The sequence below is a fragment of the Scyliorhinus canicula genome, chromosome 1, assembly GCF_902713615.1.
Source record: "Scyliorhinus canicula chromosome 1, sScyCan1.1, whole genome shotgun sequence".
NCBI classification, from domain to species: Eukaryota; Metazoa; Chordata; class Chondrichthyes; order Carcharhiniformes; family Scyliorhinidae; genus Scyliorhinus; species Scyliorhinus canicula.
This window is the reverse complement of record NC_052146.1, coordinates 255029735-255056435: the sequence shown is the minus strand read 5'-3', so window position 1 is coordinate 255056435 and position 26701 is coordinate 255029735. Positions and strand designations below refer to the sequence as shown.

General features: G+C 49.2%; 1 protein-coding gene across 7 annotated transcripts in view; it reads left to right on the top strand.

The window, feature by feature from the left end:
• ush2a (Usher syndrome 2A (autosomal recessive, mild)) overlaps positions 1 to 26701 on the top strand; it is a 1354742-nt gene that overhangs the window by 213938 nt on the left and 1114103 nt on the right. For all 7 annotated transcript variants that reach the window (XR_005462328.1, XM_038811752.1, XM_038811743.1 and 4 more), the window contains exon 9: positions 7654 to 7747. Coding sequence is in view for 6 of the 7 variants with exons in the window: in XM_038811752.1 (XP_038667680.1) it covers positions 7654 to 7747 (94 nt within the window). In the remaining variant the exon portion in view is untranslated. The remainder of the gene's footprint in view (positions 1 to 7653; positions 7748 to 26701) is intronic.

Sequence of the window (26701 nt, the reverse complement as noted above, 5' to 3'; positions counted from 1 at the left end):
CCTCCCCAGCCTGATGGGCGACTAGGTCCTCAGAGTGTGTGGCGGGCAACTGCATATCGGCTGCCGCCTCGCGCCTCTGTCGACACTGCTGCCGTAGATTTCACTGGCATCCAGCCCGGATCTTGCACTTTTGTGCATGCTTCCCACGGATTGTGCACGCCAACTAAATCCTGAGACAGTCGAAGATCCTCGGTGTCTTCAAGGGTGACCCCAGCATGACTGGTTGGCTGTTGGGGGTAAGGGGTACCCGCTGAGGTCCTGGCTAATGACCCCAGTACGGAGGCCGGTGACTGATGAGTAGACCCGATACAACGAGGCCCACATTGCTACCCGTGCTGTCATTGAACGGTGCATTGGATTGCTGAAAATGCGGTTCCGATGCCTCGACCGCTCTGGTGGTGCCCTGCAGTACACTCCCGAGAAGGTCTACTTTGTGGTGGCCTGTTGTGCCCTTCACAACCTGGCCAAGCAGTGGGGAAACATACTGGAGGGGGAGGAGGAGGGACATGTGGCCTCGACTGAAGAGGAGGAGGAGGGGGAGGGGCACTAGCGCCATGAGGACACATGTTGCGGGTTCGACAATGCCATCCATTTGCTATATCTGTAAGGAATTGGAGATGGGGCTGATTTAGCACACCGGGCGAAATAGCTGGCTTTTAAAGCAGACCAAGGCAGGCCAGCAGCACGGTTCAATTCCTGTACCAGCCTCCCCGAATAGGCGCTGGAATATGGCGACTAGGGGCTTTTCACAATAACTTCATTTGAAGCCTACTTGTGACAATAAGCGATTTTCATTTTTCAAGAAGACCGACAATCAGTTTGGACGTGTACCCCAGTACCCTCCATTACCCATAGGGTCATGCTTTGTCTCAGAGTGCCATTCTGTGAGCCAGTTGAGCAGGTGGACTCGGCCTTGCACATTCACCCCCGGCCACAGTGGGAGCCCCTCAAACATAGACCCTTGTCTCCAGACCTCTGCTGGTCACACTTGGTGGTCACGCAGGTACCCTCCCCTGAGGCATGCAGTCACGGGTTGTGGAGATATCCCCAGTGTTGCAACCCAGCTCTTAGGTTATTGATTATTGGCTGCTGCCTCTGTGGTGTTGATGCCCCCAAGGTTCAGGCAAAGTGTCCAGACCTCACAGTTTGATTGGAAAGCTAAGCAACCCGTTTGAGATATGGCACGTGGACCCACAGGTAAGCACTTCAGAATAGTTTGTTTATTAAACAGTCAGCAGTTAACAAAGATTTGAAAAAACCAACTACGTAATATTCCACATATCACACCAACTATCAAACAACAAGGAGGGCGACATGGTGGCGCAGTGGTTAACACTGCTGCCTCACGGTGTTGAGAACCTGGGCTCGATCCCGGACACGGGTCACTGTCCATGTGGAGTTTGCACATTCACCCAGTGCCTTCGTGGGTCTCACCCCCACAATCCAAAGATGTGCAACGTAAGTGGATTGACTATGCTAAATTGGCGCTTAATTGGAACAAAAAATAATTGAGTACTCTAAATTTATTTATAAAAATTAAACAAGGAAATATCACCATCCCATATTGATACCAAGACAAAGCTATATTAGCTCATTTTCACAAAAAAAAACGGTATGTGTTATCATGTCCAGAATTTGTCATAGAAATTGTCTGTCAATGTGTTACTTGTTCCATGCATCAGTGCCATTCTCCATCCATCGAGCCCAGGCTCTCAACACCGTGAGGCAGCAGTGTTAACCACTGCACCACCATGTCACCCTCCTTGTTGTTTAATATGTGCAGGGCCTCCCATACGGCCCAATATAACCAGAACCAAATCCTGGCATCCACATATTCCATTGGTGCTCAAGGTGCAGTAGGACATCCTTGACTTCCAACGTGTTTAACCCGCAGTGATGTGCCAGTTACATGCAGCACTCACAACACCAGCAACAAAAGCTTCAGCAATCCACGAAAGCATTTCTTTAACGATGTCATCTCCTTGCTTCAAATTGGATTGCCTTCTGGACACATTCGTCCCCCTGAGCCCAGTGTTCCAGGAGCCAGGTATCTTAGAAAGCATTATTCTTCTTTCCGGCTACAGAAAAGGAAGGAAACAGCAGCAGTTGCCTCCAGACATTTGTAACCACCAGCAGGAGCAAGCAGCAAACCTGCAGCTGTGAAGTGCTCTTGCATAACTAACAATGGCAATTCCTTATTAATGATAGCCCTCAGTTGTGCAGCCAGAGTCAAAGGGAATCAAAGTGACCTTCAGCACATAACCAAGCACAGGGTTCTGTCCTGGATATGCTCAGTAAGTCAGGCAGACAGCAGCTGTAGTCTCCCCCGATATCTGTGTAGACATTTAGGGGGATGGCCTTTTGGAACCACGAGCCCCCACCCAAGAGGTGACCCCCAATTGATGGCACCCAGCTCCCCTGACCTAACCCAGTCCCCTGACAAGGCCCAGCCCCTCTGGGGCCCACCACACCATGTCCCCCCCCCCCCCCCCCCCCACCGCCCACCGCCCACCAGCACCTGGGCTGCATGCCTGAAAATGATGATGGTCTCTTCCGATCCCCTCAGAAGCCATTGCACCAGAATTCCATTTTTAAATAGGAGTGCTAAACGGCTCCCATGTGACCGCTCGCTGGGAAAACAGTTAGATCGTGAGAGACTGTTTTCGGGCTTCCATCTCGCAATGAGATGGAGATTGCCCTTAATTGGTCTTAATTAGCTTCTTGTCGCCAACGGGAGTGGACCAGTTAGACCACAAACAGCTTGGTGCCAGGTGCGCCTCCCAGTTTGGTCCTCTCCTGTGATCCAACTAGCTCACACAGATTCTTGCCGGGTGCAACGTAGCCGTCAAATCGCGCCCGAAGTGTCAGTGAATTGCAATCTGGATTATGCCCATATACCCGATGGAAATAACCCCGCGATTCCTGCGCAAAATGACACTTAGTAAATTTTCGGGAGAATCACGGCCTTTATTTTCACATGGCCTTCCTGGAAGCCTCAGTGGTAATTCAGATCCTAATCAAATTTTTAACTGTGGCAGTAATCTACTGTCAATTTGTTTTACGAGTTGATTTGTTGAATTTCTGAGAATTCTCTGGCTGACTTTCTACTTCTCGGATAAAAGCAAAATACTGCAGATGGTGGAAATCTGCAAAACAAAATAAAATGCTGGAAAGACTGCGGAGGTCTGGCAGAATCTGTGGGAAGAGAAACAGAATTAACCTTTCAATTCCAAATGATTCTTCTTCAGAGCCTGAAGGGAGTGGTGGGGGTGAGGTGGTTTAGTGATGGATAAAATGGGGCTGGTCTTTTCTGCTAAGGGAGCCCCCCATTGGACACAAGATTCCCGTGCAGGAGAGGATACCTTCAGCCTATACTCTGGCTACCAGCCAAGACCTATTGGTCTCGCATTGTGGCTTAGACACCGCTTTTTTGGCAGTGGTTGCAGGGAAGAGGCCTTTAAGTATCCATTATTTTAAATGGGCCACTTAAGGCTTCAATTGGCTCAAAGATGAAATGGCCATCTGACACCTACCCCACTGCTTGTAAAATATCAGCAGAGGCGGATAGGTGACAGGCATGGCACATCCCTGCTACCCCACCCGAATTTACACTATCTATTGTCTGCCAGTCCACTTCTTGGAGGAACGTAAAATTCTGACCCCCGTGTGATCAATACATGGATTATTAAATCATAGAAACATAGAAGGAGGACATTTAGCACATCATGGGCGGAATTCTCCGCAACGGCCGACGCCGTCGTGAAACCCGGAGTGTTTCACGACGGCGTCGGAGGCTGCTCCTCGCCCCATATCCTCCTCCCCCCCCCCCCCCCCCCCCCCCCCCCGGGGGCTAGGAGCGGTGTTTTGTGAAACTTGGCCGCCGGGCCTTGACGCTGGCGTCAAGGTGGCGTGCCAATAATGACGCGGCCGGTGGCGCCAAATTACATCAGCCGCGCATGCGCAGGTTAGCCGGCTCCAACCCGCGCATGCGCAGTTGCCGTCTTGCCCTCCGCTGCCCCGCAAGACGTGGCGGCTTGATTTTGCGGGGCAGAGGAGGGGAAAGAGTGCGTCTCTTGGAGACGCCGGCCCGACGATCGGTGGGCACCGATCACGGGCCGGTCCCCTCCCGAGCACGGCCGTGGTGCTCGATCCCCTCTCCGCCCCCCCCCACAGGCCCCAAACTTACCTTTCGCGCTATGTTCACGCCGGCAGCGACCAGGTGTGGTTGACGCCGGCGTGAACAGGTCGGGAACGGCAGGCCGCTCGGCCCATCCGGGCTGGAGAATCGCGGGTCGCCGTGAAAAACGGCGATCCGTGATTCTCCGAGCAGTGTGTCGCATTTTGCGATATGCCATTTTGGGGGGGTGGGAGAATCGCGGGGGGTGCCAGAGCGGCCCTCCCGCGATTCTCCCACCCGGCCTGGGGAGCGGAGAATCGCGCCCCATGTCTGTGTCAGGTCATTAAATGATCAATCTTACTTAGTTCAACACCTATGCCTATTTCCCTGTAATCTTGCAAATTAGTCCCATTCACGTACATACCCAATTAACTTTTGAAAGTTTCTTTGGAATCTGAATCCACCATCTGTCTCAGGCGTATGTTCCAGATTCTCAGATAAATAATTTAAGAAACCATTGGATGCTGCAATGGGAACCTTGTTTTAAAATTTAAAGTGCCCAATTTTTTTCCAATTAAGGGGCAATTTAGCATAGCTAATCCTCCTACTCTGCACAACTTTGCGATGTAGGGGTGAGACCCACGCAGACACGGGGAGAATGTGCATCCCCAGACGGTTGGTCGTTCTGGGGCAAGCTGTAGGTCCAGAAATCAGGGGCAGGATTCTCCCCTACCCGGCGTGACGGTGGGTCCCGGCATAGGGGAGTGCTGCCAACCACTCCGGGGTCGGGCCTCCCCAAAGGTGGGGAATTCTCCCCACCTTTGGGGGCTAGTACCGCGCCGGAGCGGTTGGCACCAGAAGACTGGCGCAAAAAACCAACGCCCCTGGCAGCGGGGCTGGCCGAAAGGCTTTCGCCGGTCGGCGCTGACGTCACCACCGGCCGGCGCTGACGTCACCACCGGCGCATGCGCGATGTGGGTTTCCCTTCCGCTTCCGCCATGGCGGAGGCCGTGGCGGCCGTGGTGGAGAAAGAGTGCACCCAGGGCACTGGCCCGGAGTCTGAGCGGGGGCCCCGATCGCGGGCCTGGCCACCGTGGGGTCACCCTCCGGGGTCTGATCGCCCCGCGCCCCCCCCAGGACCCCGGGGCCCGCTCGCGCCGCCGATCCCGCTGCCACCAGAAGTGGTTCAAAGCTCGGCGGCGGGAGAGGCCTCCCAGCGGCGGGACTTCGGCCCATTCGGGCCGGTGATTCACCGCAGGGGCCTCGCCGATCGGAGTGGCGAGATTCCCGCCACCGCCACTTCCCGGGTGGCGGAGAATCTCTGCCACGGCGGGGGCGGGATTTTCGGCAGCCCTAGGCGATTCTCCGACCCTGCTGGGGGTCAGAGAATTTCGCCCCAGGATGACTGTTCCTAACTATCTTTTATTATAAAACTTCATTGAAAATATAAAAGCCCATTTCCTGGACACATTCTGCTGTTCTGTTTGGACCGTCGGTGCTCAGCACCTTTTTAATATCTTTATCATAGAATCATAGAATTTACAATGCAGCAGAAGGCCATTCGGCCCATTGAGTCTGCACCGGCCCTTGGAAAGAGCACCCCACTTAAGCCCACACTTTCAACCGATCCCCGTAACCCCACCTAACCTTTTTTTTTGGACACTAAGGGCAATTTAGCATAGCCAATCTTTGGACTGTGGGAGGAAACCGGCCACACAGTAGAAACCCATGCAGACACAGGGAGAACATGCAGACTCCCCACAGACAGTGACCCAAGCCGGGAATCGAACCTGGGATACTGGAGCTGTGAAGCAATTGTGCTAACTACTATGCGACCGTGCTGCCCACAAGCCTGTGTCCTGCCTTGGCCCAGACAAACCCATTCATCGTGCTGTGTTTCCCCAGCCGAAACAATGGGCACCATTCAGGTGTGTAGGTTAGGTGGATTGGCCACACTAAATTGCCCCTTAAGTGGAAAAAAATAATTGGGTACTGTAAATTTATTTTTAAGAAGTGCAGGTTCTCGGACTTTTGTATTTCCTGCCCAATGGAAGAGAGAATGACCTGGGCAGGTCTTAGATTATGCTGCCTGCTTTCCCAAGGCAGTGGGAGGTGTAGTCAGCATCAGTGGATGGGAGGCAGGTCTGTGTGATGGACTGGGCTGTGTTCACGACTCCCTGTAGTTTCTTACTGTCTTGGGCTGAGATAGTTTGTTAATAAACTATCTTTATAAGTCGAAGAACTAGATGTTCTGTGTGCATCCTGACCACGGCCATAAACAGAACATAACAAAAAAAAAACGTTTCTGCCCCAATCTTACTCTGTCCAACTTAAACCCCCTCAAGATCTAGTTGCTAGTTTAAACTACCCTTAAACTTCAACCACAATATCCCTCCGCTCTGGCTGATAATTGCAACTCTCCACACGGTTGGTCATACCGGTATGAGCGGGAGGCCCATGAGTCAGATTGACCGTTCCTGACTCTCCTTGATGACTTCAGTGCCAGTTCCTATGACCTTCACCTTTTATTATAAAACATTATCAAAAATATCAAGGCACATTTCCTGGAGACACTCAACTGTTATGTTTAGATGGTCGTGCTTAGCACCTTTTTAATCTCTTTAGCCTGAGTCCTGGCTTGGTCCAACAATCCCATTCATCGCAGTGTTGTTTCCATGACCGGGACAGTGGCACAGTGGTTGGCACTGCTGCCTCACAGCGCCAAGGACCCAGGGTTAGATTCCCACCTCGGGTGACTGTCTGTGTGGAGTTTGCACTTTCTCCCCGTGTGCGTGGGTTCCTCCGGGTGCTCCGATTTCCTCCAACAATTCAAAGATGTGCAGGTTAGATGGATTGGACATGCTAAATTGCCCTTTAGGGTGAGGTAAGGGGTGGGGGATAGGGCCTAGGTTGGGTGATCTTTTAAAGGGTCGAACAGACTCGGTGGGCTGAATGGCCTCTTTCTGTACAGTAGGGATTCTATGATTCTCTGAAACAATGGACCCCATTCAAGTGTGATATCTCTGGCTCTCAAGTTATTATGTATGTGATAAAGTCCATTTCTCCTTAACTGTTGTCAATGTTTGTTTGTCGGATGGCTGTTGTCTGGAGCCGTCTGCTATGTTGGTCTCCCAGTTTCTTTAATTAGATTGTCTGATGGCAACTGTTTTGTGACTTTGAGATGATAATGTCCCAGTGTCTAGTATTGACTTGGTTTCAGTATTGACCTGCTTTGAAGATTAACCCCTGACAGTACAGCCTGCCTCTGTGTGTGGAGGTTTGGCCTGTTTGTTTGCAGTATTTATGTCCATGAAGCTCTTGGGATTATGTTTAATAGAAGTCCGGTTGGGAGGATTCCGATCCTACAATTCAACGAGCCAAAATGATCTTGTGATTTGTGAAATCATGCTACTTGAGTAAGCTTTAATTGCCCGAATAGTGAATTCTGGCACATTCTAGATTGTCTGTAAATAAAACAACAATGTGCATGCTTCATTACTTTGGCAATTGTTTAATTTTCTTTCTCTTGTCTGTAGGTGTAACTGCCATGGTCATGCTGATCACTGTGACACTACAGCCAATCCATACAAATGTATGTGCATGCAGGAGAGTCACACAGAGGGTGATAATGTAAGTCCCTGCAGAGACATTAGTTGATTGGAGTGAATATACTTGAAGCTCAATATAATATTACATATTACAATATTACATATATTGAAGGTGAAGAATAAATAAGTATTATTTGTAACAACAGACTTAAAGTTGAATTTGTCTTGCAAAATTATCATATAGCTTGAGTTATTGGAAAAAAAAATGTTACCCAGTCCCTTCAAATTGACCACAAATAGATGCAGAGAATATAACTGAGGAAATCATGAGTGGCAGGCAAAGATCTACTATGTCACTTATTTCCAGTGCCTGTCTTCTGTCGGTCTTTTCACATCTGAGTGCTTCTGCATGGTGCTACCCCAGTGATGGTAGAGTGTTTGATGGGAGGCGTGAAGGACTCACATGGGAATCTTGCACGCTGGTGGCTGGATGACAGTTACGCTTAGTGATGAGCCACTTAAAGCCAATTATCCCTGAGCCCACCAGGATGTTGGAATCGCACAGGTCTGCCATGCCTCCCGAAGACCACCCAGCATGTCAGGTTGGCAAACAGCCTACCAGGGGAGTCCCTTGTTAATAGTTTCTGAGGTAGCGGCACGGTGGCACAGTGGTGAGCGCTGCTGCCACACAGCTCCAGGCACCCAGGTGCAATTCTGGCCTCGAGTGACTGTCTGTGTGGAGTTTGCACTTTCTCCCTGTGTCTACGTGGGTTTTCTCCCTCAGTCCAAAGGATGTGCAGGTTAGGTGGATTGGCCATGATAAAATGCCCCTTAGTGTCCAAAAGGTTAAATGGGTTACTGGGTTACGGGGATAGGGTGGAGGCATGGGCATAAGTAGGGTTATCTTTCCAAGTACTGGTGCAGACACGATGGGCCGAATGGACTTCTGCACTGTAAATTCTAGTAGGAAGGCACCCTGTATGTGAGGCACAGAATTTGATTTCTGCTTTGGAGATGTAAGGACCTCCAGTTACATGGAAAACATTCCCTAGACTCTTGAACATCCCCAACAGGTTGGAAGGTTGCAAATGTAATACCTTTATTGAAAAAAGGAGGAAAAGAGAAAACAGTGAATTACAGGCTAGTTAGCCTGGTATCAGTTGTCTGGAAAATACTGGAATCTATTATTGACAAAGTTTTAACAATGCACTTAGAAAATGACAGTGACTATGGTCAGTCAATCACCGAGGTTTTACGAATGGGAAACAGCACTTGACAAATTTATCAGATTATTTGAGGATGCAATTCGTAAGATAGATAGGGAGAAACCAGTAGATGTAGTATATTTGGATTTCCAAAGGCATTTGTTAAAATATCACACAAAAGGTTAATACACAAAAAAGGACCATGGAGTTGGGGTAATTTCTTAGCACAATGCAGGATTAGTTAATAGGCTGAGAGCAGAAAATAGGGAGAAATAAGCAGTCAGGTTGACAGGCCGTGACGAGTGGAATGCTGGAAGGATCAGCCCTGGGACCACAACTATTTACAATCTCTGTATCAATGACTTAGACAAATAGACCCAGAGTAATTCATTAAATTTGCTGATTATAAAAAGTTAGGTCGGAACATAAGCTGTGAGGAATACATAAAGAGGCTGAAAAGATATATAGACAGAATAAGTGAGTGGACAATGAGATGGCAGATGAAGTATAATTTGGGGATGCGTGTTTATTAACTTTGATAGTAAGAATGAAAAAAATCGCTTCTCGGCTTTTTGGCTAAAATCAAGCGTTAGATCAAGCCTAAGATGAGGTGCAGTGCTGGGCGGCACGGTGGCACAGTGGTTATCACTGCTGCCTCACTGTGTCAAGGCCCGGGTTCAATTCCAGCCTTGGGTGACTGTCTGTGTGTAGCTTGTATGTTCTCCCTGTGTCTGCATGGGCTTCCTCCGGTACTCTAGTTTACACCCATCGTCCAAAGGTGGTTAGGTGATTTGGCCATGCCAAATTGCCCATTATTGTCCAAAAGTTTAGGTGCGTTTACTGGGTTTCCGGGATTAGGGTGGGGTCGTGAGCCTAGGTAGGGTGCTCTTTCAGAGGGTCGGTGCAGACTTAATGGGCCGAATGATCTCTTTCTGCACTGTATTGATTCTATGATTCTTGTCAGTTTGAATCCTCTATGTCGGAATCCTCTGTTTCGGACAATGCTCGGCACAACATTGAGGGCCGAAGGGCCTGTTCTGTGCTGTACTGTTCTATGTTCTCTGTCTTCCTTGTGGAGACCATTAATTGGATTCAATTTAAATTAGTTTTTGGAGAAAGCAATGAGATGGATTAAGGGTTTTCCCTCTCCACTCTGAGCATTGGCTTTGTAACTTTAAGGGTGGGATAAAAACATTTCTAAGAATGGAAAAGATGAATATATTTTTCAAAAGCTGTGAAATGTGTAAATGCTGATGGTCAGAGGGACTTGAGTGTACTCATACAAGTAACACAGAAAGTTAGCAGGAAGCTATAGCAAGCAACGAGGAAAGCAAATGGCATGTTGGCCTTTATTGCAAAGGAATTAAAGTGCAAGAATAAGAATTTGTTAAAATTGCACAGAGCTTTTGTATGACCATACCTTGAGTACTGCGCATACTTTTGGTCTCCATATCTAAAGAAGAATATACTTGTACAGCAAAGGTTCGCTCAATTGGTTCTTAGAACAAGAGGTTTGTCCTATAATGAGAGGCTGAGTAAATTGGGCCCATACTCTGGAGTTTACAAGAATGAAGGGCGGTCTCATTGAAATATGTAAGATTCTGAAGGGGCTTGAGAGGGTAGACACCGAGAAATTGTTTCCCCTCCCTGGGGAATCTAGAACATGGGGGAACAGTCTCCAGATAAGGAGCCAATCATTTAGGACTGAGACAAGAAGACATTTCTTGACTCAAAGGGTTCTGAATGTTTGGAATTCTCTACCCCAGTGTTCTGTGGATGCTCCATCAGTGAAAATTTTAAAACTGAGAAAGGCAGATTTGTGGTCTCTCAGGGAAGCAGGGGATATAGGGAGCAGGCAGGAACATTGAATTGAGGCAGAAGACCAGTCAAGTTTGGAATGAATGGCAGAGCAGGCTCAAGGGGAAATGTGGTCTACTCCAACTCCTATTATGTCCTTATTGTTTGAGAATGCCAACAGTATACTATATCAGTATTGCTGTCTGGGACATACATCATTCCACCTGTGTTATGTTTTTTTGTGTGATTGGGACATATGTATCATAAGCTAGAACTGGAAAAGATATCTGTCTGTCAGCAGACAACCTTTACTCATTTTGCCTTTCAAATAACAGGACACAGAGGACTGCTTTAATATGAAGACAATGTGATAACCGTCAAGAACGCAGATCATCTTGTACTGTATACTTGTACTGTTTTGTCCTGTTTGAATCATAGAATCTGTACAATGCTAAAGGAGGCCATTCGGCCCATTGAGTCTACACCGACCCTCTGAAAGAGCGCCCTGCCAAGTCCCAATCCCCCACAATATCCCCGTAACTCCACCTAGCGCCAATTTATCATGGCCAATCCACCTAACCTGCACATCTTTGGACTGAGGGTGGAAACCGGAGCACCCAGAGGAAAGCCATGCAAACATGGGAAGAATGTGCAAACTCCACAGTCACCCGAGGTCGGAATCGAACCCATGTCCCTGGCGCCGTGAGACAACAGTGCTAACCACTGTGCCACTGTGCCGCTCAGTTGGTAATATGAGAAAAATAATTACATTTTTGGCTGCACAAAACAGATAACTTTCAATGCATAATTGTGTGCGATAAATTGATTGAGGCAAAAGATATCTCCCAGGCTAGTTGGGACATACCCATAAACGTTGAGGGTCTTGGTGACTTTTATGGCTACTGGGAATGTTTGTAACGTTATTATTTTGGCACAAGCAGACCAATCATAAAGCAAAGATTGCTTTATTAAAGGATAAGACTATGTACAAAGTTAAATGGGAGATTATGTATACGTAACCCTTGGGCAGCACGGTGGCCTAGTGGTTAGCACAGCTGCCTCACGGCGCTGAGGTCCCAGGTTCGATCGCGGCTCTGGGTCACTGTCCGTATGGAGTTTGCACATCCTCCCCGTGTCTGTGTGGGTTTCGCCCCCACAACCCAAAAATGTGCAGAATAGATGGATTGGCCACACTAAATTGCCCCTTAATTGGAAAAAAATAATTGGGTAATCTAAATTTTTTTTAAAAAGAAAAAAAAATGTATACGTAACCTAGATCACTGTCATTAGGGACTGAACCTAAGGTCATGGATTCATATTGAGAGCACAGCTGATGTTAACTGCGAGGGTATTCATGTAACCAGAAGGGAATTTTGCAATGCCTGCTCTTAGCTGTATTTTGAAATGAGGAAAGACCAGTGAAGGTCAGAATAAAACACAATAATAATCTTTATTGTCACAAGTAGGCTTATATTAACACGGCAATGAAGTTACTGTGAAAATCCCCTAGTCGCCACATTCCGGCACTTGTTCAAGTGCACATAGGGAGAATTCAGAATGCCCAAATGACCTAATAGCATGTCTTTCGGGAGTGTGGGAGGAAAGCGGAGCACCTGGAGGAAACTCACGCAGACACAGGGAGAACGTGCAGACTCCGCACAGACAGTGACCCAAATATGGGAATCGAACCTGGAGCCGTGGTGCTGTGAAGCAACAGTGCTACCCACTGTGCTACCATGCTGCTGAAAGTCAACTAAAAGTGCATTTAACTACCTTAATGGTGATCCACAATATCTTTAAATTTATCCTGTTCCAAATCCTTTATTTTCGTAACCTCAGAGCTAAACCTCCCCAAACAACATCACAGAGGTTTTAAAACTCCATGAAAAATCCAGCAACAGGTACCACATCAGGCACCTATATATTATAAGAGTTCCTTCTGATATAGAATAGAGACAACTAGCTTCTCAAACTGGCTTTCTCCAGGCCCAGATGGTTGGGATTGAACACAGTTTCCTGCTGTGTGGGTTGCAATATCAAACAGCTCTCCTGCACAGGGTACATTTTTCTCTGTTTTTTTTATCTTTGATCTTCCTGAAAATAATATTTCCAGAAGCTACTTTTAATTACCATTATTACATAAGCTCACCTTTTAGCATGTGACTGTGAAACTCATCCCCATCTACCATTGTTACAAACTTGCCTTGGGTAAATAGTTGCTCCCAGTGTTGCTAGGCTAATCAGCATATCAAAGCTCGAATTCTATCAACCCAGACAATCAGTCTTTCTTTCCATTTCCATTTTAAAAAGAGCTTGTTATTCCTTTAAACATAGACCCACCATAAACCCACATTACCAATTGGATTTCTTGGGCAGGATTCTCCATTGGCCGATGGTGAAATCGGGAAAGTCGATCGGGCTGAGAATCGGTCTTGACGCCTAAATCATGGCGGGTGCCAGGTTCACGGCAAATCACAGTTCTCTGGTGCCTTGGCAGTGGCATCAATTCGTTCCACTCTGCACGTACAGTAAACGCCTTTTGCATATCATTAGCTAGCCCGACCCGGTATTCTCCGGGAGCTCCGTAACCCTCTGCCTCCACCGGGGGGAATTCCCGACGACGAGGTTCACCTGTGCTTTTAAGAAACATCAGCCATGGCTGATGAGGGAAAGAGCGGTAGGACACGCAAAGGCCTGACCGTGGGCTGCCGGTCCTGACATTGGCCTGAGTGGCTGGGGTAGAGGGGTGTGGGGGGACCATGAGAAAGGCCAGGGTGATGTCCCAGGGGACTGGGACGTTGTCCAGGCACAGAACACCATTGCCACGGCCTGCTGCGCATCGCACTGATCACCCACCGTGGCCCGCGGTTCTGCAGAGTGACACCAGCCATATGGCTGCCCCCACACAACCACCCCAGCACCCCAGCCCTCATTCCACTATCCCACCATCCCCGCACCTCAGCCTCCACTCTCCAACCCCACCACTCCCACAACCAGCCCCACTTTCCCGCCCTACCAACCCTACACCCCATCCCCAACCCTACCACACCCGCATCCCAGCCCTAACCCTCCCACCTCACCACCCCAGTACCCCTGCCCACATTCGCCACCCCAACACCCCAGCACTCCACTCCCCGCAACCACCCCCACACCGCACACTTCACAATACCACCCCACCAACTGGCCACCATCCACCCCAGGGTATCTTGTGGCCCACGCAAGAGCAACACACATAGTAGCTCCTACAGGGTTGCACTGGACAGGGACCATGGAGGGTACTTCTGGCAAGGGCAGCACTTCCGATGGTACCCCTGGCAGCAGGGACGGGCACCAGGGTCAGAGGCACCTATGGTGCCGGGCACCAACGGGGCCACGGGTGCGGGGATGGGGAGGAGGGGGAGGGGAGACATGCGGAGTCAGGGTCAGCAGTGCCAGCCGGGGCCACTGTGTTGCTCATTGGACCTGGTTGGGCACAGGGGTACGCACCATGCTGACATGTCTGCCCTTCACCTCCTGCAGCCAATGGATATCGGATTACAACCAGCAATGGTGGCCTTCATCCTAGTCGCCGCAGCCCTGGGCGATGCACTGTGGCTGTACGAGCTGGAACTGCTCGAGGAGGAGGATGCTGCAGCAGCAGAGCCTGCCCCAGAGGAACAGGAGACAACCGGTGAGGATAGAGACAACAGGCCGAGGTGGAGGTGCAAAGGAGGCACCGCTTGAGGCCTTGTGTGTACCGGGTGCGCCTATCATTTCAGGACCTGCTGGACCTGGCATGCTGTCGAAGACTCCGGCTGAGCAGGGGGAACATTGCGACATATCTGCCAGACCATGGCGCACTTGGCACCACAGGGCAATGGGAGAGTAATGGTGACGGTCTTTGACCTCCAGATGGGCTTCATCAATCAGGACCGCAGAGGATAACCCCTGTCACCCAGGAGCCAACCCCCAAGCCAGGGGTATGCCTTAAAGAGGCCAGGAATCGTCGAGTGTGCCAGGATGAAGGTGTTGTGCGGCGTGTGCGTAGGCGTGATGATGCGCATCTGATGTTCGCACACCAGCTGCATGTTCATTGAGAGGAACCCCTTTCAGTTTGTGTAGTGCAGTCCGTCATGCATCACATCGATCACTCCCTGGACCGGGGGCATCTCAGCGATGGCGACGAACTCCGCTGCGCGGGCATCCTGGTGGGCTTAGTCCAAATTGAAACGGATGTATTGTGCCAACTGGGCATATAGGGCCTCTGTGATGGCACAGATGCACCTGTGCACTGAGCTCTATCTGATCCTGGACAGATCCCCACTCAGCACCAGAAAGAATTCCGTGATGTAAAGGTTCAAGGCCACCTTGACGGCCACCAGGAGTGCCCCCCCCCCCCCCCCCCCTATTCTTCCACAGTGCTAGGTGCGCCATGGTCTGGCAGATATGTCACACTGTCCCCCTGCTCAGCCGGAGTCTTCGACTGCATTCCCAGTGCGGCAGGTCCTCGAATGCAGGCTCTGCCGGTACACACAAGGCCTCATTCGGCGCCTCCTTTGCTGCTCTTCCTCCTCCTTGGCCTGTGGGCAGCCGCCTCCATCCTCAGCAGCTGTCTCCTGTTCCTCTGGGGCATGCTCAGCTGCTGCATCTTCCTCCTCCTTGAGCAGCTCGAGCTCGTACAGCCGCAGTGCATCCCCCAGGGTTGCGGCGACTCGTAGGAATGCCACGAGTGCTGGTTGTATACCAATATCCACCGTCTGCAGGGGGAGAAAGGCCGACATGTCAGCATGGTGCATACCCCTGTGCCCAACCAGGTCCACCGGGCTACACTGTGGACTCTGCCCCTGCATGTTATGTTCCCCCTCCTATTCCCCCACCCCCCACATCATCCCCGCCTCCCTGTTCCATCAGTGCCCGGCATTGTGGGGGCCTCTGATCCTGGCATCCATCTCTACTGCCACAGGCACCTTCGGTGGACGCAGCGCATGCCAACGGTATGGGCAGCACGGTAGCAGTGGTTACTACTGTTGCTTCACAGCGCCAGAGACCCGGATTCGATTCCCGGCTTGGGTCACTATCTGCATGGTTTTCTTCCTGGTGCTCCCGTTTCCTCCCACAAAAGGCACAAAAGACATGCTTGTTAGGTGAATTGGACATTCTGAATTTTCCCTCAATGTAACCGGACTTTCACCTGAGTGTGGCGACTAGGGGATTTTCACAGTAACTTCATTTAAACCTCAGCCAGCCTGACCAGTGTCAGGTCAAGCAGCCCACGGTCGGGTTAGGGTTAGGGTTAGGGTTAGGGTTAGGGTTAGGGTTAGTGGTTAGCAGTGGTTACTACTGTTGCTTCACAGCGCCAGAGACCCGGATTCGATTCCCGGCTTGGGTCACTATCTGCATGGTTTTCTTCCTGGTGCTCCCGTTTCCTCCCACAAAAGGCACAAAAGACATGCTTGTTAGGTGAATTGGACATTCTGAATTTTCCCTCAATGTAACCGGACTTTCACCTGAGTGTGGCGACTAGGGGATTTTCACAGTAACTTCATTTAAACCTCAGCCAGCCTGACCAGTGTCAGGTCAAGCAGCCCACGGTCGCGTCTCCGCCATCTTCCCTCTTTCAAATTCCCTTGCCGGGCTACCAGCCTAGGCTTTCTTCCCAGTGGGCTTTCTCGTCGAGACTTTCGACACAACTCTGTCTAATAACTGTTATCAAGTTTGGCCAGCTGGATTTGAACACAAAGATCCCCCGCAAAATGGCCAAAAGGGATCAAAAAGTAAAGACCCTGGCAGGAGTCCCCATTTGTGTGACTTAGTCTCACATCCGTCACCAGAAACCTAAGCTATGCAATGTTAAAAGGTACATGTGCTTCATATCACAATGGTATTTGTACATGCAAGTTATGATTGGAATTCCTGATTGGTAGGTGGCAAAGCTTCAAATTCCTTTTCTTTTAAATAAATTTAGTATAAGCAATTTACATTCCAATTAAGGGGCAATATAGTGGGGCCAGTTCATCTACCCGGCACATCTTTTGGATTGTAGGGTGAGACCCACACAGACACAGGGAGAATATGCAAACTCCATGCGGTCAGTAACTCGGGGCCAGGATCGAATGCGGGTCCTTGGCCCCGTGAGGCAGCAGCGTTAACCACTGCGCCACTGTGATGCCCTAAAGCTTCAAATTCCTGCCTAATGCTGAGTATCCCAAAGTACTGTTCTCCCATGCTTTTTAGGTGAATTGCACATTCTGAATTCTCTCTCAGTACTCGAACAGGCGCCATAGTGTGGCGACTAGGGGATTTTCACAATAACTTAATTGCAGTGTTAATGTAAGCCTTCTTGTAACACTAATAAAGATTATTGTTATTAAATTCCTACCTGATTCTTCCTCTGTGTTTGCTCCAGGCAGGCGACAACTCTGTGCCTTACACAATGGGTTGATCTTTCTTCCAGAGTGCAGTGAGAAAGCATACTGACCTAATTATTTTTCTCGATTATGTGTAAATAGGATCAGTTTCCAATCTTTTGTCTGCAATTGGCCATTTAGCATAAAATCTAAAAAATCTGCAGACATTGTTGCAATGGACATTACTAATAGAAGTTACCGAGATAGTGAATATCCCCAATAGAAAATTTGTGCAATGGAGTGCAACTGTGTCAGCAAGCAATTATCCCTGCATTAGTCACTTTAACTGGCATGGTGTCTGACTGGTGCATTACAATTTACAACACCCACTTCCTTTTGGCAGCAATTTTGGTACAGTCCTAAAGTGGGAGTTAATTGTTGATTTTGCAGGCTTGTAAAATTAATGGCCATTAATGTTCAAGAAGTGCAGGAATTACAACAGGTGACCACAGTAGTTTCTGGCCTGATCAGGGATACTGAAGCGCAGACCTAGTGTCAGAAGGCAATAATCATAGAACCATTAATAACAATACCAGTTGACAGCTAGCCAGTCACAGCATGATGTAGCACAACACCAATAAATCACAACATGAACTTCCACAGTGTCAGCCAATCACAATGCGGTTTGGCACAATCGGAGCGATGCAGTGTGCATCTCCAGCCAATCACAGTGTGCTCTGTGCTGCTGCCATGCTGAAATTCGCAAGCAAGAAAGAGTGATTTGTTTTTAAATGTTGTATAAACAAGCACCTGGCCTCAAATCCAGCATCTGCATAGATCACACATCACTCATAAGAGGACGGATGAGTTTAGTGCAGCTCGTTGAATTTTTTTTAAAGAGTCGTTGAATTGAAGTGAGGAGAAACCTAATCCTTTGACCTAATGAGTTGAAATAATTAGAAGTCTGTTTTTAAAACTGAATTGAACGATGATTTTATTTTCCACAAATTGAAAATGGGGTTTTATATGATTTAATAAATATTGTTATTTTACCTGAAAGTCCTTTGCAGGCGAATGGCCTCCTTCTGCACTGTAAATTCTATGATAAAACCATCATACTTGATTGTTTAAGCTGACATAATTTTACAGTGCCAGCAAGAAGCTTTACCCACTGGCAGTGCATATTGCCAGTTGGATGTGCGGTGGACAAACATTTTTCAGTTGGCGCTGTGTCGGCGTGCAATGTCTGAAAATTAACCCTTTTCAATTATACAAGCATGCAGGACAGAAAACCGAGAGTAGGGGTGAACAGCTATTCAGACTGGCAGAAGGCAGAAAGTAGAATATTAGAAGGCTATGAAGCGAGTTGGAATGTGCTGCCTGGGTGCCAAGGACAGTGCCAGGACACTTCCCTGCCTGGTTCCCACCCACCCGGGAGCTCTGGTTCTGCAATCTCCCCATCCCTCAGAGAATGCATGAAGGGAGCATTGTTATCAATGTTAAACACTTTCTCTATATCCTCAGCCTTCCATTGACATACTCATTGCATACCCAAGGAACTGGCTTACCTGATTATTTTCCTCATTCACATGAAATCCTTCAAAGGCTTTATCATTGTTATGATCTGTAATGAATATTGTTATGGACCAAAGGTTGTTCCAGCTGTTGATCAAGATGTCTTTATCAACAAGACACCCAGTCAATAGCAGATGCGTAGATAACGTCCTTAACTGTAAACTCCTATTGGAAGTCTTCACCCCCAGGCTTCTGTTCACATACCAAGCATTCTATTCAAGATATGTCAATTGCCTTATTAACTTGCATGGCTAAGCTTAGTGGTTTGTGAAGTTGTACTCCCAGCTCCCTTTACTCCTCTACCTCATTTAGGTTGTTATTTGCCAACTAATATGCCATGGCCTTATTTTTCTGGTTAAAATCTAATATCTCACATTTATCTGTGTTTTAATTAATTTGCCAACTATATGTCCATCCTGCAAGAAGGAGTGTTTATATTTACATTTCATGGACAGAAGAATGCCTTTGCCAATTAGCTGAATTAATGGGGATGGGCGGAGTGTAATGAACAAAGCATTTCTCTTCACCAACAGTTCAGCAGAGGGATGTGCTGATAAATTGTATGGGAACAACATGATTTTACAGATTTCTTCAGATCCAGCTCCCTGACAATGCACACATGCCTCTGGCATTTTGTAATCATCAGCCCACAGATGCATCCGGTAGGTGATGGATGCGCAGTATGCCCGGGCATCCGACTACATCAACTTCGACCTGGACCAGGCCCATCAAGATGCTTTGGCTACAGAGTTCGCCACCATCGCTGGAATGTCCCAGGTCCAGAGGACCACCGGTCACACACATGTCATCCTGCGAACACTTGGGCATCAGAAGTGCCTATATTAACAGGAAGGGGTTCAACTCCCTGAATGTTCAGGTCATCTGCGACCACCGCCTCATGATCATGCATGTGTGTGCACGTTATCCTTATGACAGCTGGGGCACTCAGAGATCCCTGATGTCTTCGAGGACCAATCAGGGTGACGGGTTAGCTCATGGGAAACAAGGGATCCCTGCTGAGGACATGGCTGATGATGCCGGTGCAGAGGCCTGAGACTGAGGCGGAGACCTGTTACAATGAAGCCAACGCTGCCACCCGTGCTGTCATTGAGTATTGCATCAGGCTGCTCAAAATGCGATTCTGCTGCCTGGACTGCTCTGGAGGGCTTTACAGTATAGACATTAGAGGCTCACCCGCTTTGTGGTGGCTTGATGTGACCTCCTCAACTTGGCACAGCAGCGGTGCCATACACTGAAAGAGGAACAGGAGGATGGAGGAGCATGCGGCTTTTTCTGATGAGGAGGAGGACCATGAGGGGACTGGATAGCGAGCCCTGGGGTGCGGGGGCGGGGGGGGGGGGGGGGGGGGGGGGGCGGCGCAGGAGGATGGATGACAGCCAGTGGGTGGCAAGCGTCCAACATGCCAAGATGGCCAGGGAGGCCCTCATAGTCTCTAGATTCATATGGAATGAACCTGCCTCCCATCCATTGACTCCATCCACACCTCCTGCTGCCTGGGGAAAGCGGGCAGCACAGTCAAAGAGCCCTCCCACCCGGCTTACTCACTCTTCCAACTTCTTTTATCGGGCAGGAGATACAAAAGTTTGAGTACATGCACAAACAGATTCAGAAACAGCTTCTTCCCCACTGTTACCAGACACCTAAATGGCCCTCTTATGGACTGACCTCATTAGCACTCCACCTGATGCTTCACCCGATGCCGTTGTTTATGTAGTTATATTGTGTACCTTGTGTTGCTCTATTATATATTTCCTTTTATTTCCTTTTCTTTTCATGTACTTAATGATCTGTTGAGCTGCTCGCAGAAAAATATTTTTCACTGTACCTCGGTACACGTAAAAATAAATAAAATCCAAGATGAGGCTGTATGTCCATCAGCTCCACGCTCGCCACCCTACACATGACGCCCCTTCCCTGACCATCATATTTACCCTTGCAAGGATCGATATAACATCACTACTGGGCGATGGACCTGTGTTCTGATTAAATCTTACTCTTGTCTTTCTGCTGACAGCACGCCCACACCCATTCTCATAATGGATTTGTATCGGGGGCTTTTGATCTTGGATCACTGGGGTGGGGGCAGGAAGGGTGCAGGAGAGGGTTATGTGCTGGCCCACTGTGAGTTACCTTCCTGGTGTCACAGGTGATGCCATGCCAAACTGTTATTAGACCATAAGACCATAAGACATAGGAGCAGAATTAGGGCACTCGACCCATCGAGTCTGCTCCGCCATTCAATCATGGCTGATATTTTCTCATCCCCATTCTCCTGCCTTCTCCCCATAACCCCGATCCCTTTATTAATCAAGAAGCTATCTATCTCTGTCTTAAAGACCCTTAATGATTTGGCCTCCACAGCCTTCTGCGGCAAAGAGTTCCACAGATTCACCACCCTCATCTCTGTTTTGAAGGATCGTCCCTTTAGTCTGAGATGGCGTCCTCTGGTTCTAGTTTCTCCTACAAGTGGAAACATCGTCTCCATGTCCACTCTATCCAGGTTTCGCAGTATCCTGTAAGTTTCAATAAGATCCCCCTCATCCTTCTAAACTCCAATGAGTACAGACCGAGAGTCCTCAGCCGTTCCTCATACGACAGGTTCTTCATTCCAGGGATCATTCTTGTGAAACTCCTCTGGACCCTTCCCAAGGCCAGCACATCCTGCCTTAGATACGGGTCCCAAAACTTCTCACAAAACTCCAAATGGGGTCTGACTAGAGCCTTATACAGCCTCAGAAGTACATCCCTGGTCTTGTACTCTAGCCCTCCTGACATGAATGCTAACATTGCATTTGCCTTCTTAACTGCCGACCGAACCTGCAAGTTTACCTTAAGTGAATTGTGAACAAGGACTCCCAAGTCCCTTTGTGCTTCTGATTTCCTAAGCATTTCCCCATTTAGAAAATAGTCTATGCCTAAATTCCTCCTTCCAAAGTGCATAACCTCACACTTTTCCACATTGCATTTCATTTGCCACTTCATTGCCCACTCTCATAGTTTGTCCAAATCCTTCTGCAGCCCCTTGCTTCCTCAATACTATCTGTCCCTCTACAGATCTTTGTATCATCTGCAAATGTAGCAACAGTGCCTTCAGTTCCTTCTTCCAGATCATTAATGTATATTGTAAAAGGTTGTGGTCCCAGCACAGACCCCTGAGGCACACCACTAGTCACCATCTGCCATCCTGAAAAAGACACCCTTATCCCTACTCTCTGCCTTCTGCCAGTCAGCCAATCCTCTATCCATGCCAGGATCTTACCCTTAACACCATGGGCTCTTAACTTATTTAACAGTCTCCTATGCGACACCTTGTCAAAGGTCTTCTGGAAATCTAAATAAATCAAGTTCACTGGTTCGCCTTTGTCTAACTTCCTTGTTAACTCCTCAAAGAATTCTAACAGATTTGTCAGACATGACCTTCCTTTGACAAAGTCGTGCTGACTAGTTCCTATATTATATTGCACTTCCAAGTACTCCGTGATCTCAACTTTAACAACAGACTCTCAAATCTTACCAATGACCGAAGTCAGGCTAACCGGCCTGTAATTTCCCGTCTTTTGTCTCCCTCCTTTCTTAAACAGCTGTGTTACATTAGCCACTTTCCAGTCCTGTGGGACCCTTCATGCCTTCAGTGATTCCTGAAAGATCACCACCAATGCCTCCACAATTTCCTCAGCTAAATCTTTTAGGACCCTGGGTTGTAGACCATTGGTCCAGGTGACATATCTACCTTCTACCCGCTGCACTTCCGATGCACCAATGGAAGGCCCTGGGATGGGCTTCAGTGCTTCCTCCGCTCTGAGGATGACCATGGAGCCCTGGATGACTCTATAGAATGAAGGAGCAGCTGGAGTGAGCTCCAGAAGCTTCTGGGTCATCTGGCACTGCCAGACCAGGAGGCTCCTCATTGTCTGCACCATGGTGTTGACGCCCTCAGTGATGGTCTTCAGTTGTGGGCCATGCTCTGGAGTGCCCCGTCAATGTCCACCTGTGTCTGGGACATGTCCCTCAGCAACTGAGGCATGCCCCAGGTGAGTCCCGGGATCCAGTAGACCTCACCTGGATGTTTCTGCCACCACCTGATGTACATCAGCAACTGTATGGTGCTCACCATGTTGTGCCCCCAAAGCCTTTCTGCGAATCTAGCCCCCTGAGGTGTGTATCTCTGCAATGGTGGAAGGTGCATGTGATAGCTGTGACACATTGCTGGCGTTCTCCTCAGAACTATCCTCCGAAGTGATCTCTCGGATAGCAGGGGGGAGCAACTACTCTGGATGGCCTGTCGTGATCAGATGGTGATTTTGCAAGACAATGGACGTGGACATGAGTGAAAGGGAATGATTATTGTCTGGGACATCAACAACTCGCTTGGGACAGGGCATCTGGAGAATGGGGTAGTGGATCCTCACTTCTCTGGTGCAGGCCAACCTTGTTGCCGGTCACTGCCCTCTCCTCGGGCAACCCCGCAAACTCCAGTGCCCTTTCCTCATCGGGTTTGAGGACTCTGGCCTCTGGGATTTCACCTCCCATGTTAGCCCTTTCCCTCTTATTGTGGCCTATCTTCTCATGGAGATGGAGACAAAGAGAGGACATGGTAGGCTACATGATGGATGAGTCAGGCATGGTAAGCTACATGCTGGATGAATCAGGAGTCTATAGAATGTGGCATTTGTGGGCACTGCACCTAGACATGAAGAGGTTGGGATAATGGGTGTCAGGGTTTTTTAAGGGTGCGAGATGTCAACTAATGGAATGGTGGTGGGGGTTGGGAAATTGAAGGGTGCCAGGCAGGACTGATGCCAGGAGAGTGGTGGTAACTTACTCTTGCAGCTCGTAGGGGGTCCTTCCTACATTGGACGGCAGTCCACCTGGTCATCCTGCCTGACACTGCCTTCCAGGCAGCATTGCTGACCCTGCCGATTGTTCTCCAATCCCCTCGGGGTACAGGTTGCCCCGCCTCTCATCCACTGCATCGAGCAGCCTGGCCTTTTCGGTATCCCCAAAGTGTGGAGCACGTCTCCACGCTGCCACCCTCAAGTCTTGACTGGGAGTGAGTGCTGAGGAACCGTTTGAAAGCAGCTCCCCCTTGTTAGTGGTGAGGCGCAAGGCGGGCAAATCAGGTGGCTGGGGAGTCAGACTTGGCGACTTACACATGGGGGGCTCGGTTATTTTACACCAGTTCGTGAATACAGATCGTGTTGCTCCGTTAGTACCGACGCAGAATACCCTGCCAAACTCACCCAAAATTACACTGAGTCATTTTTTGGGTGAATCGGGCACTTTGTTTACTTTTATAAATTTCCCCCTGAATTTTCCACCTTTGGATTTCTTGAAGCTGTACTGAAGTTCAGAAGATGAGAATTGTATTCATGCAAAAAGCAGGTGACAGATACTTTTTGTACCAAGATAAACCTTTTCATAACTTTGCCCACAGAAAGCTACCAGCTGCTTGAGAGTCCTGCACATTTTGAATTGGCAACCTTTCCCACAGTTGTGCTGACTGAGCTCTGACCTTGCACGGTTGATTTTCCTGGTTCTCATGTCTCTGAAGTGGCTGTAGCAAAGGTGCAGCGGACCAGAGATTTGTGCGGAAACCCTCAATAGTCATGGATTTGCAAGAATTGGCGGCACAAGAAACAGATGCTGTCATATAAATTAAATTATTTTGCCAATTTTATGACAACAACTTAATCCACAACCTGATTTTCTGGCTTTTCGAGGTTGCACTCACAAAAACAGATGCTGCTGAATTCACGTTAGTATTTTATATAACTTGAGTCTGGATTTAAAGGGATTAAAGAGGTACAGTGACTTTGAAATGTAAGTTGCAGTACAGTATTTACCCAGTCCCGACAGTCAGTTCTGTTTGTGATATTGGACAGCATTCTACACTGCCCGCCACCGGTCGTGGGGTTCCCGATGTGGCGGAGAATCCAGCATCGGCCAAAAATTCCTGCTCCAATGCTCAAGTCCCCCGGCAGTGAGGTTCGCGCCCCACACCAGCGGGAGGATACAAATGGGTCAAATTGACCTGTTTGAATCCTATTAATGGGCTGGGCATTGGATTCTCCAAGCCCGTGCGAATCATCGGTCCTCTGAGCGAGAATTGGTGCAGGCATTTCCCAGCGTGGCCCTGGCGTGGTGAACCTCATGGTGTGCCAAGGGGTTAACGCTTTGAGGGATTTGTCCCCAAAGTCCATTGGATGGGCACCCTTCCTCCCACAATGTAAATCCTGTCCACCCCTACCAGACACCCCCACCATTCCCCTCTCCAGAAGATAGACCCCCCATAAGAGAGACCCCTCATCAGAGAGGATCCCATCAGAGACCCCCCATAAGAGAGACACCCACAAGAGAACCCCCATAAGAGAGACCCTCATTAGAGACCCCCCCCATTATAGAGACCTTCGCCTGGAAGCTCGAGGATATCGCGAAAGCCGACTGGGTGGAGAATTGGTTCCAAGGCCGAAATCGCGGCAGGTGCTGATTTGACGTCAAATCGCAATGCTCCAGCATCCTGACAGCGGCGTCAATGTGTTCTGGAATGCACATACAATAGATACCTTTTGCATATAATTAGCGGGCCCGACCCCGTGTTCTCCGGGGCCTCCGCGATTCTCCGCCTCCGATGGACCCGAGTTCCTGACGCCGTGGTTTATTTGTGTTTTAAAAATCGTGAAACCGATGTAGCGGCTGCTAAGGGAGAGAGAGGGGGTCCGGAAGATGTCCAATATTGCCATAGTTTGCTGACAGTTGTGCTGCTGGCTGAGGGGGCTTCTGCCAGGGCTGGGTGTGCTGCGGCGGGTGGCCAGGAGGTGGCCTGTGGGGTTGAGGTGGATGGACAGTTGGGGTGGACGGACACAGAACACCATTGCCGCAGCCGGCAAGGCAGCCATGCAGCTGCGCACTCAGCTAACAGCCCACTTTGAAATAGATGTCCTCTGGCCCCAGCCGACCTATCAGCTGTATGGCACGTTCCAGCACAATCAGTGCCATCTTTTTGGTTTGGATGAGTTTGTGCGGCTGCAGCTTGTCAGCCTTCCAAGTGTCAATCACGGACCCAGCGAATCCTACACCGTTTTTCATTGGAATCGATTGTGTTCCACGTGGCGCTGGTGCCAGTCCCTGAACGGTTGTGGAATCGGTCCAGGTGCGGCACCGTTTTTTTGTTGTAAAAGTCCATGGATTCTGCTTTTGTGTCACCGCTTAGGGCGGGATTCTCCGATTGCCAACGCCGAAATTGCATTTGCCGATTGGCTGGAGAATCCGTTCTTATGCCGAAATCGGGGGGGGGGGGGGTCGCTGTTTTTCGGATGCTCCGCCCCCTCAAATATGGCACAATCGCTGAGTATGCCGCACGCCGTTGGGACGGCCTCAGGACATCACCTGTGGCCCTCCCCTGATGCTCTGTCCCCGATGGGCTGGCTTTCCGAACGTGTCGGTCGCGTGTCCTCTCATTTTCGGGGGCATCGCGTGGCGGCTGCGGACTGTGTCCAGTGCCGCCACAGTCGGGGGGGTTGTTGGGGGGGGGGAGCAGTTCCGTTGGCAGGGGGTGCTTTGGCGGGGGCTGGGGGGACTCGTGGGAGGGTGGTGAGGGGGTGGACATAGACTCCGGACATAGCCTCAAAACCGGAGAATCCAACCCTTAGTCTCAGAAACGGAGAATCCCGCTCCTTGATTCTAACCAGCTCCATTATATTTGTGACATTAAAGTAGAATGATTTAATACAGGTCAAATTAAAATGGGGAAATAGTGTAATGGTTTCCTTAATCAATAATGTCATGCCTCATGCTTTCTTTAATTCCATAACTTTCCTGAACAACTTGCACGCTGAAATATTCAGTACCCTTTTTTGAGCCGGATCTCTCTTATTGCCCAACATCATATTTCCCCATGTCTAATTTAGACTTTGCTGCATTTCCTCTTACTCTGACCCCTGCTTAATGCCTTACTATTTCTTGTTTTCGTGCTATCTGTTGCCTCCCCCCACTGCCCCCCACCCATCCCCTGCCGCCCCCTCCCACTTGTGAAGAGTGTTCTTACAGGGAATAGATCAGTCCAAGGGAGAGTCGTTGAGTCTGTAGCTGTGGGGAAGAAACTGTTCCTATGTC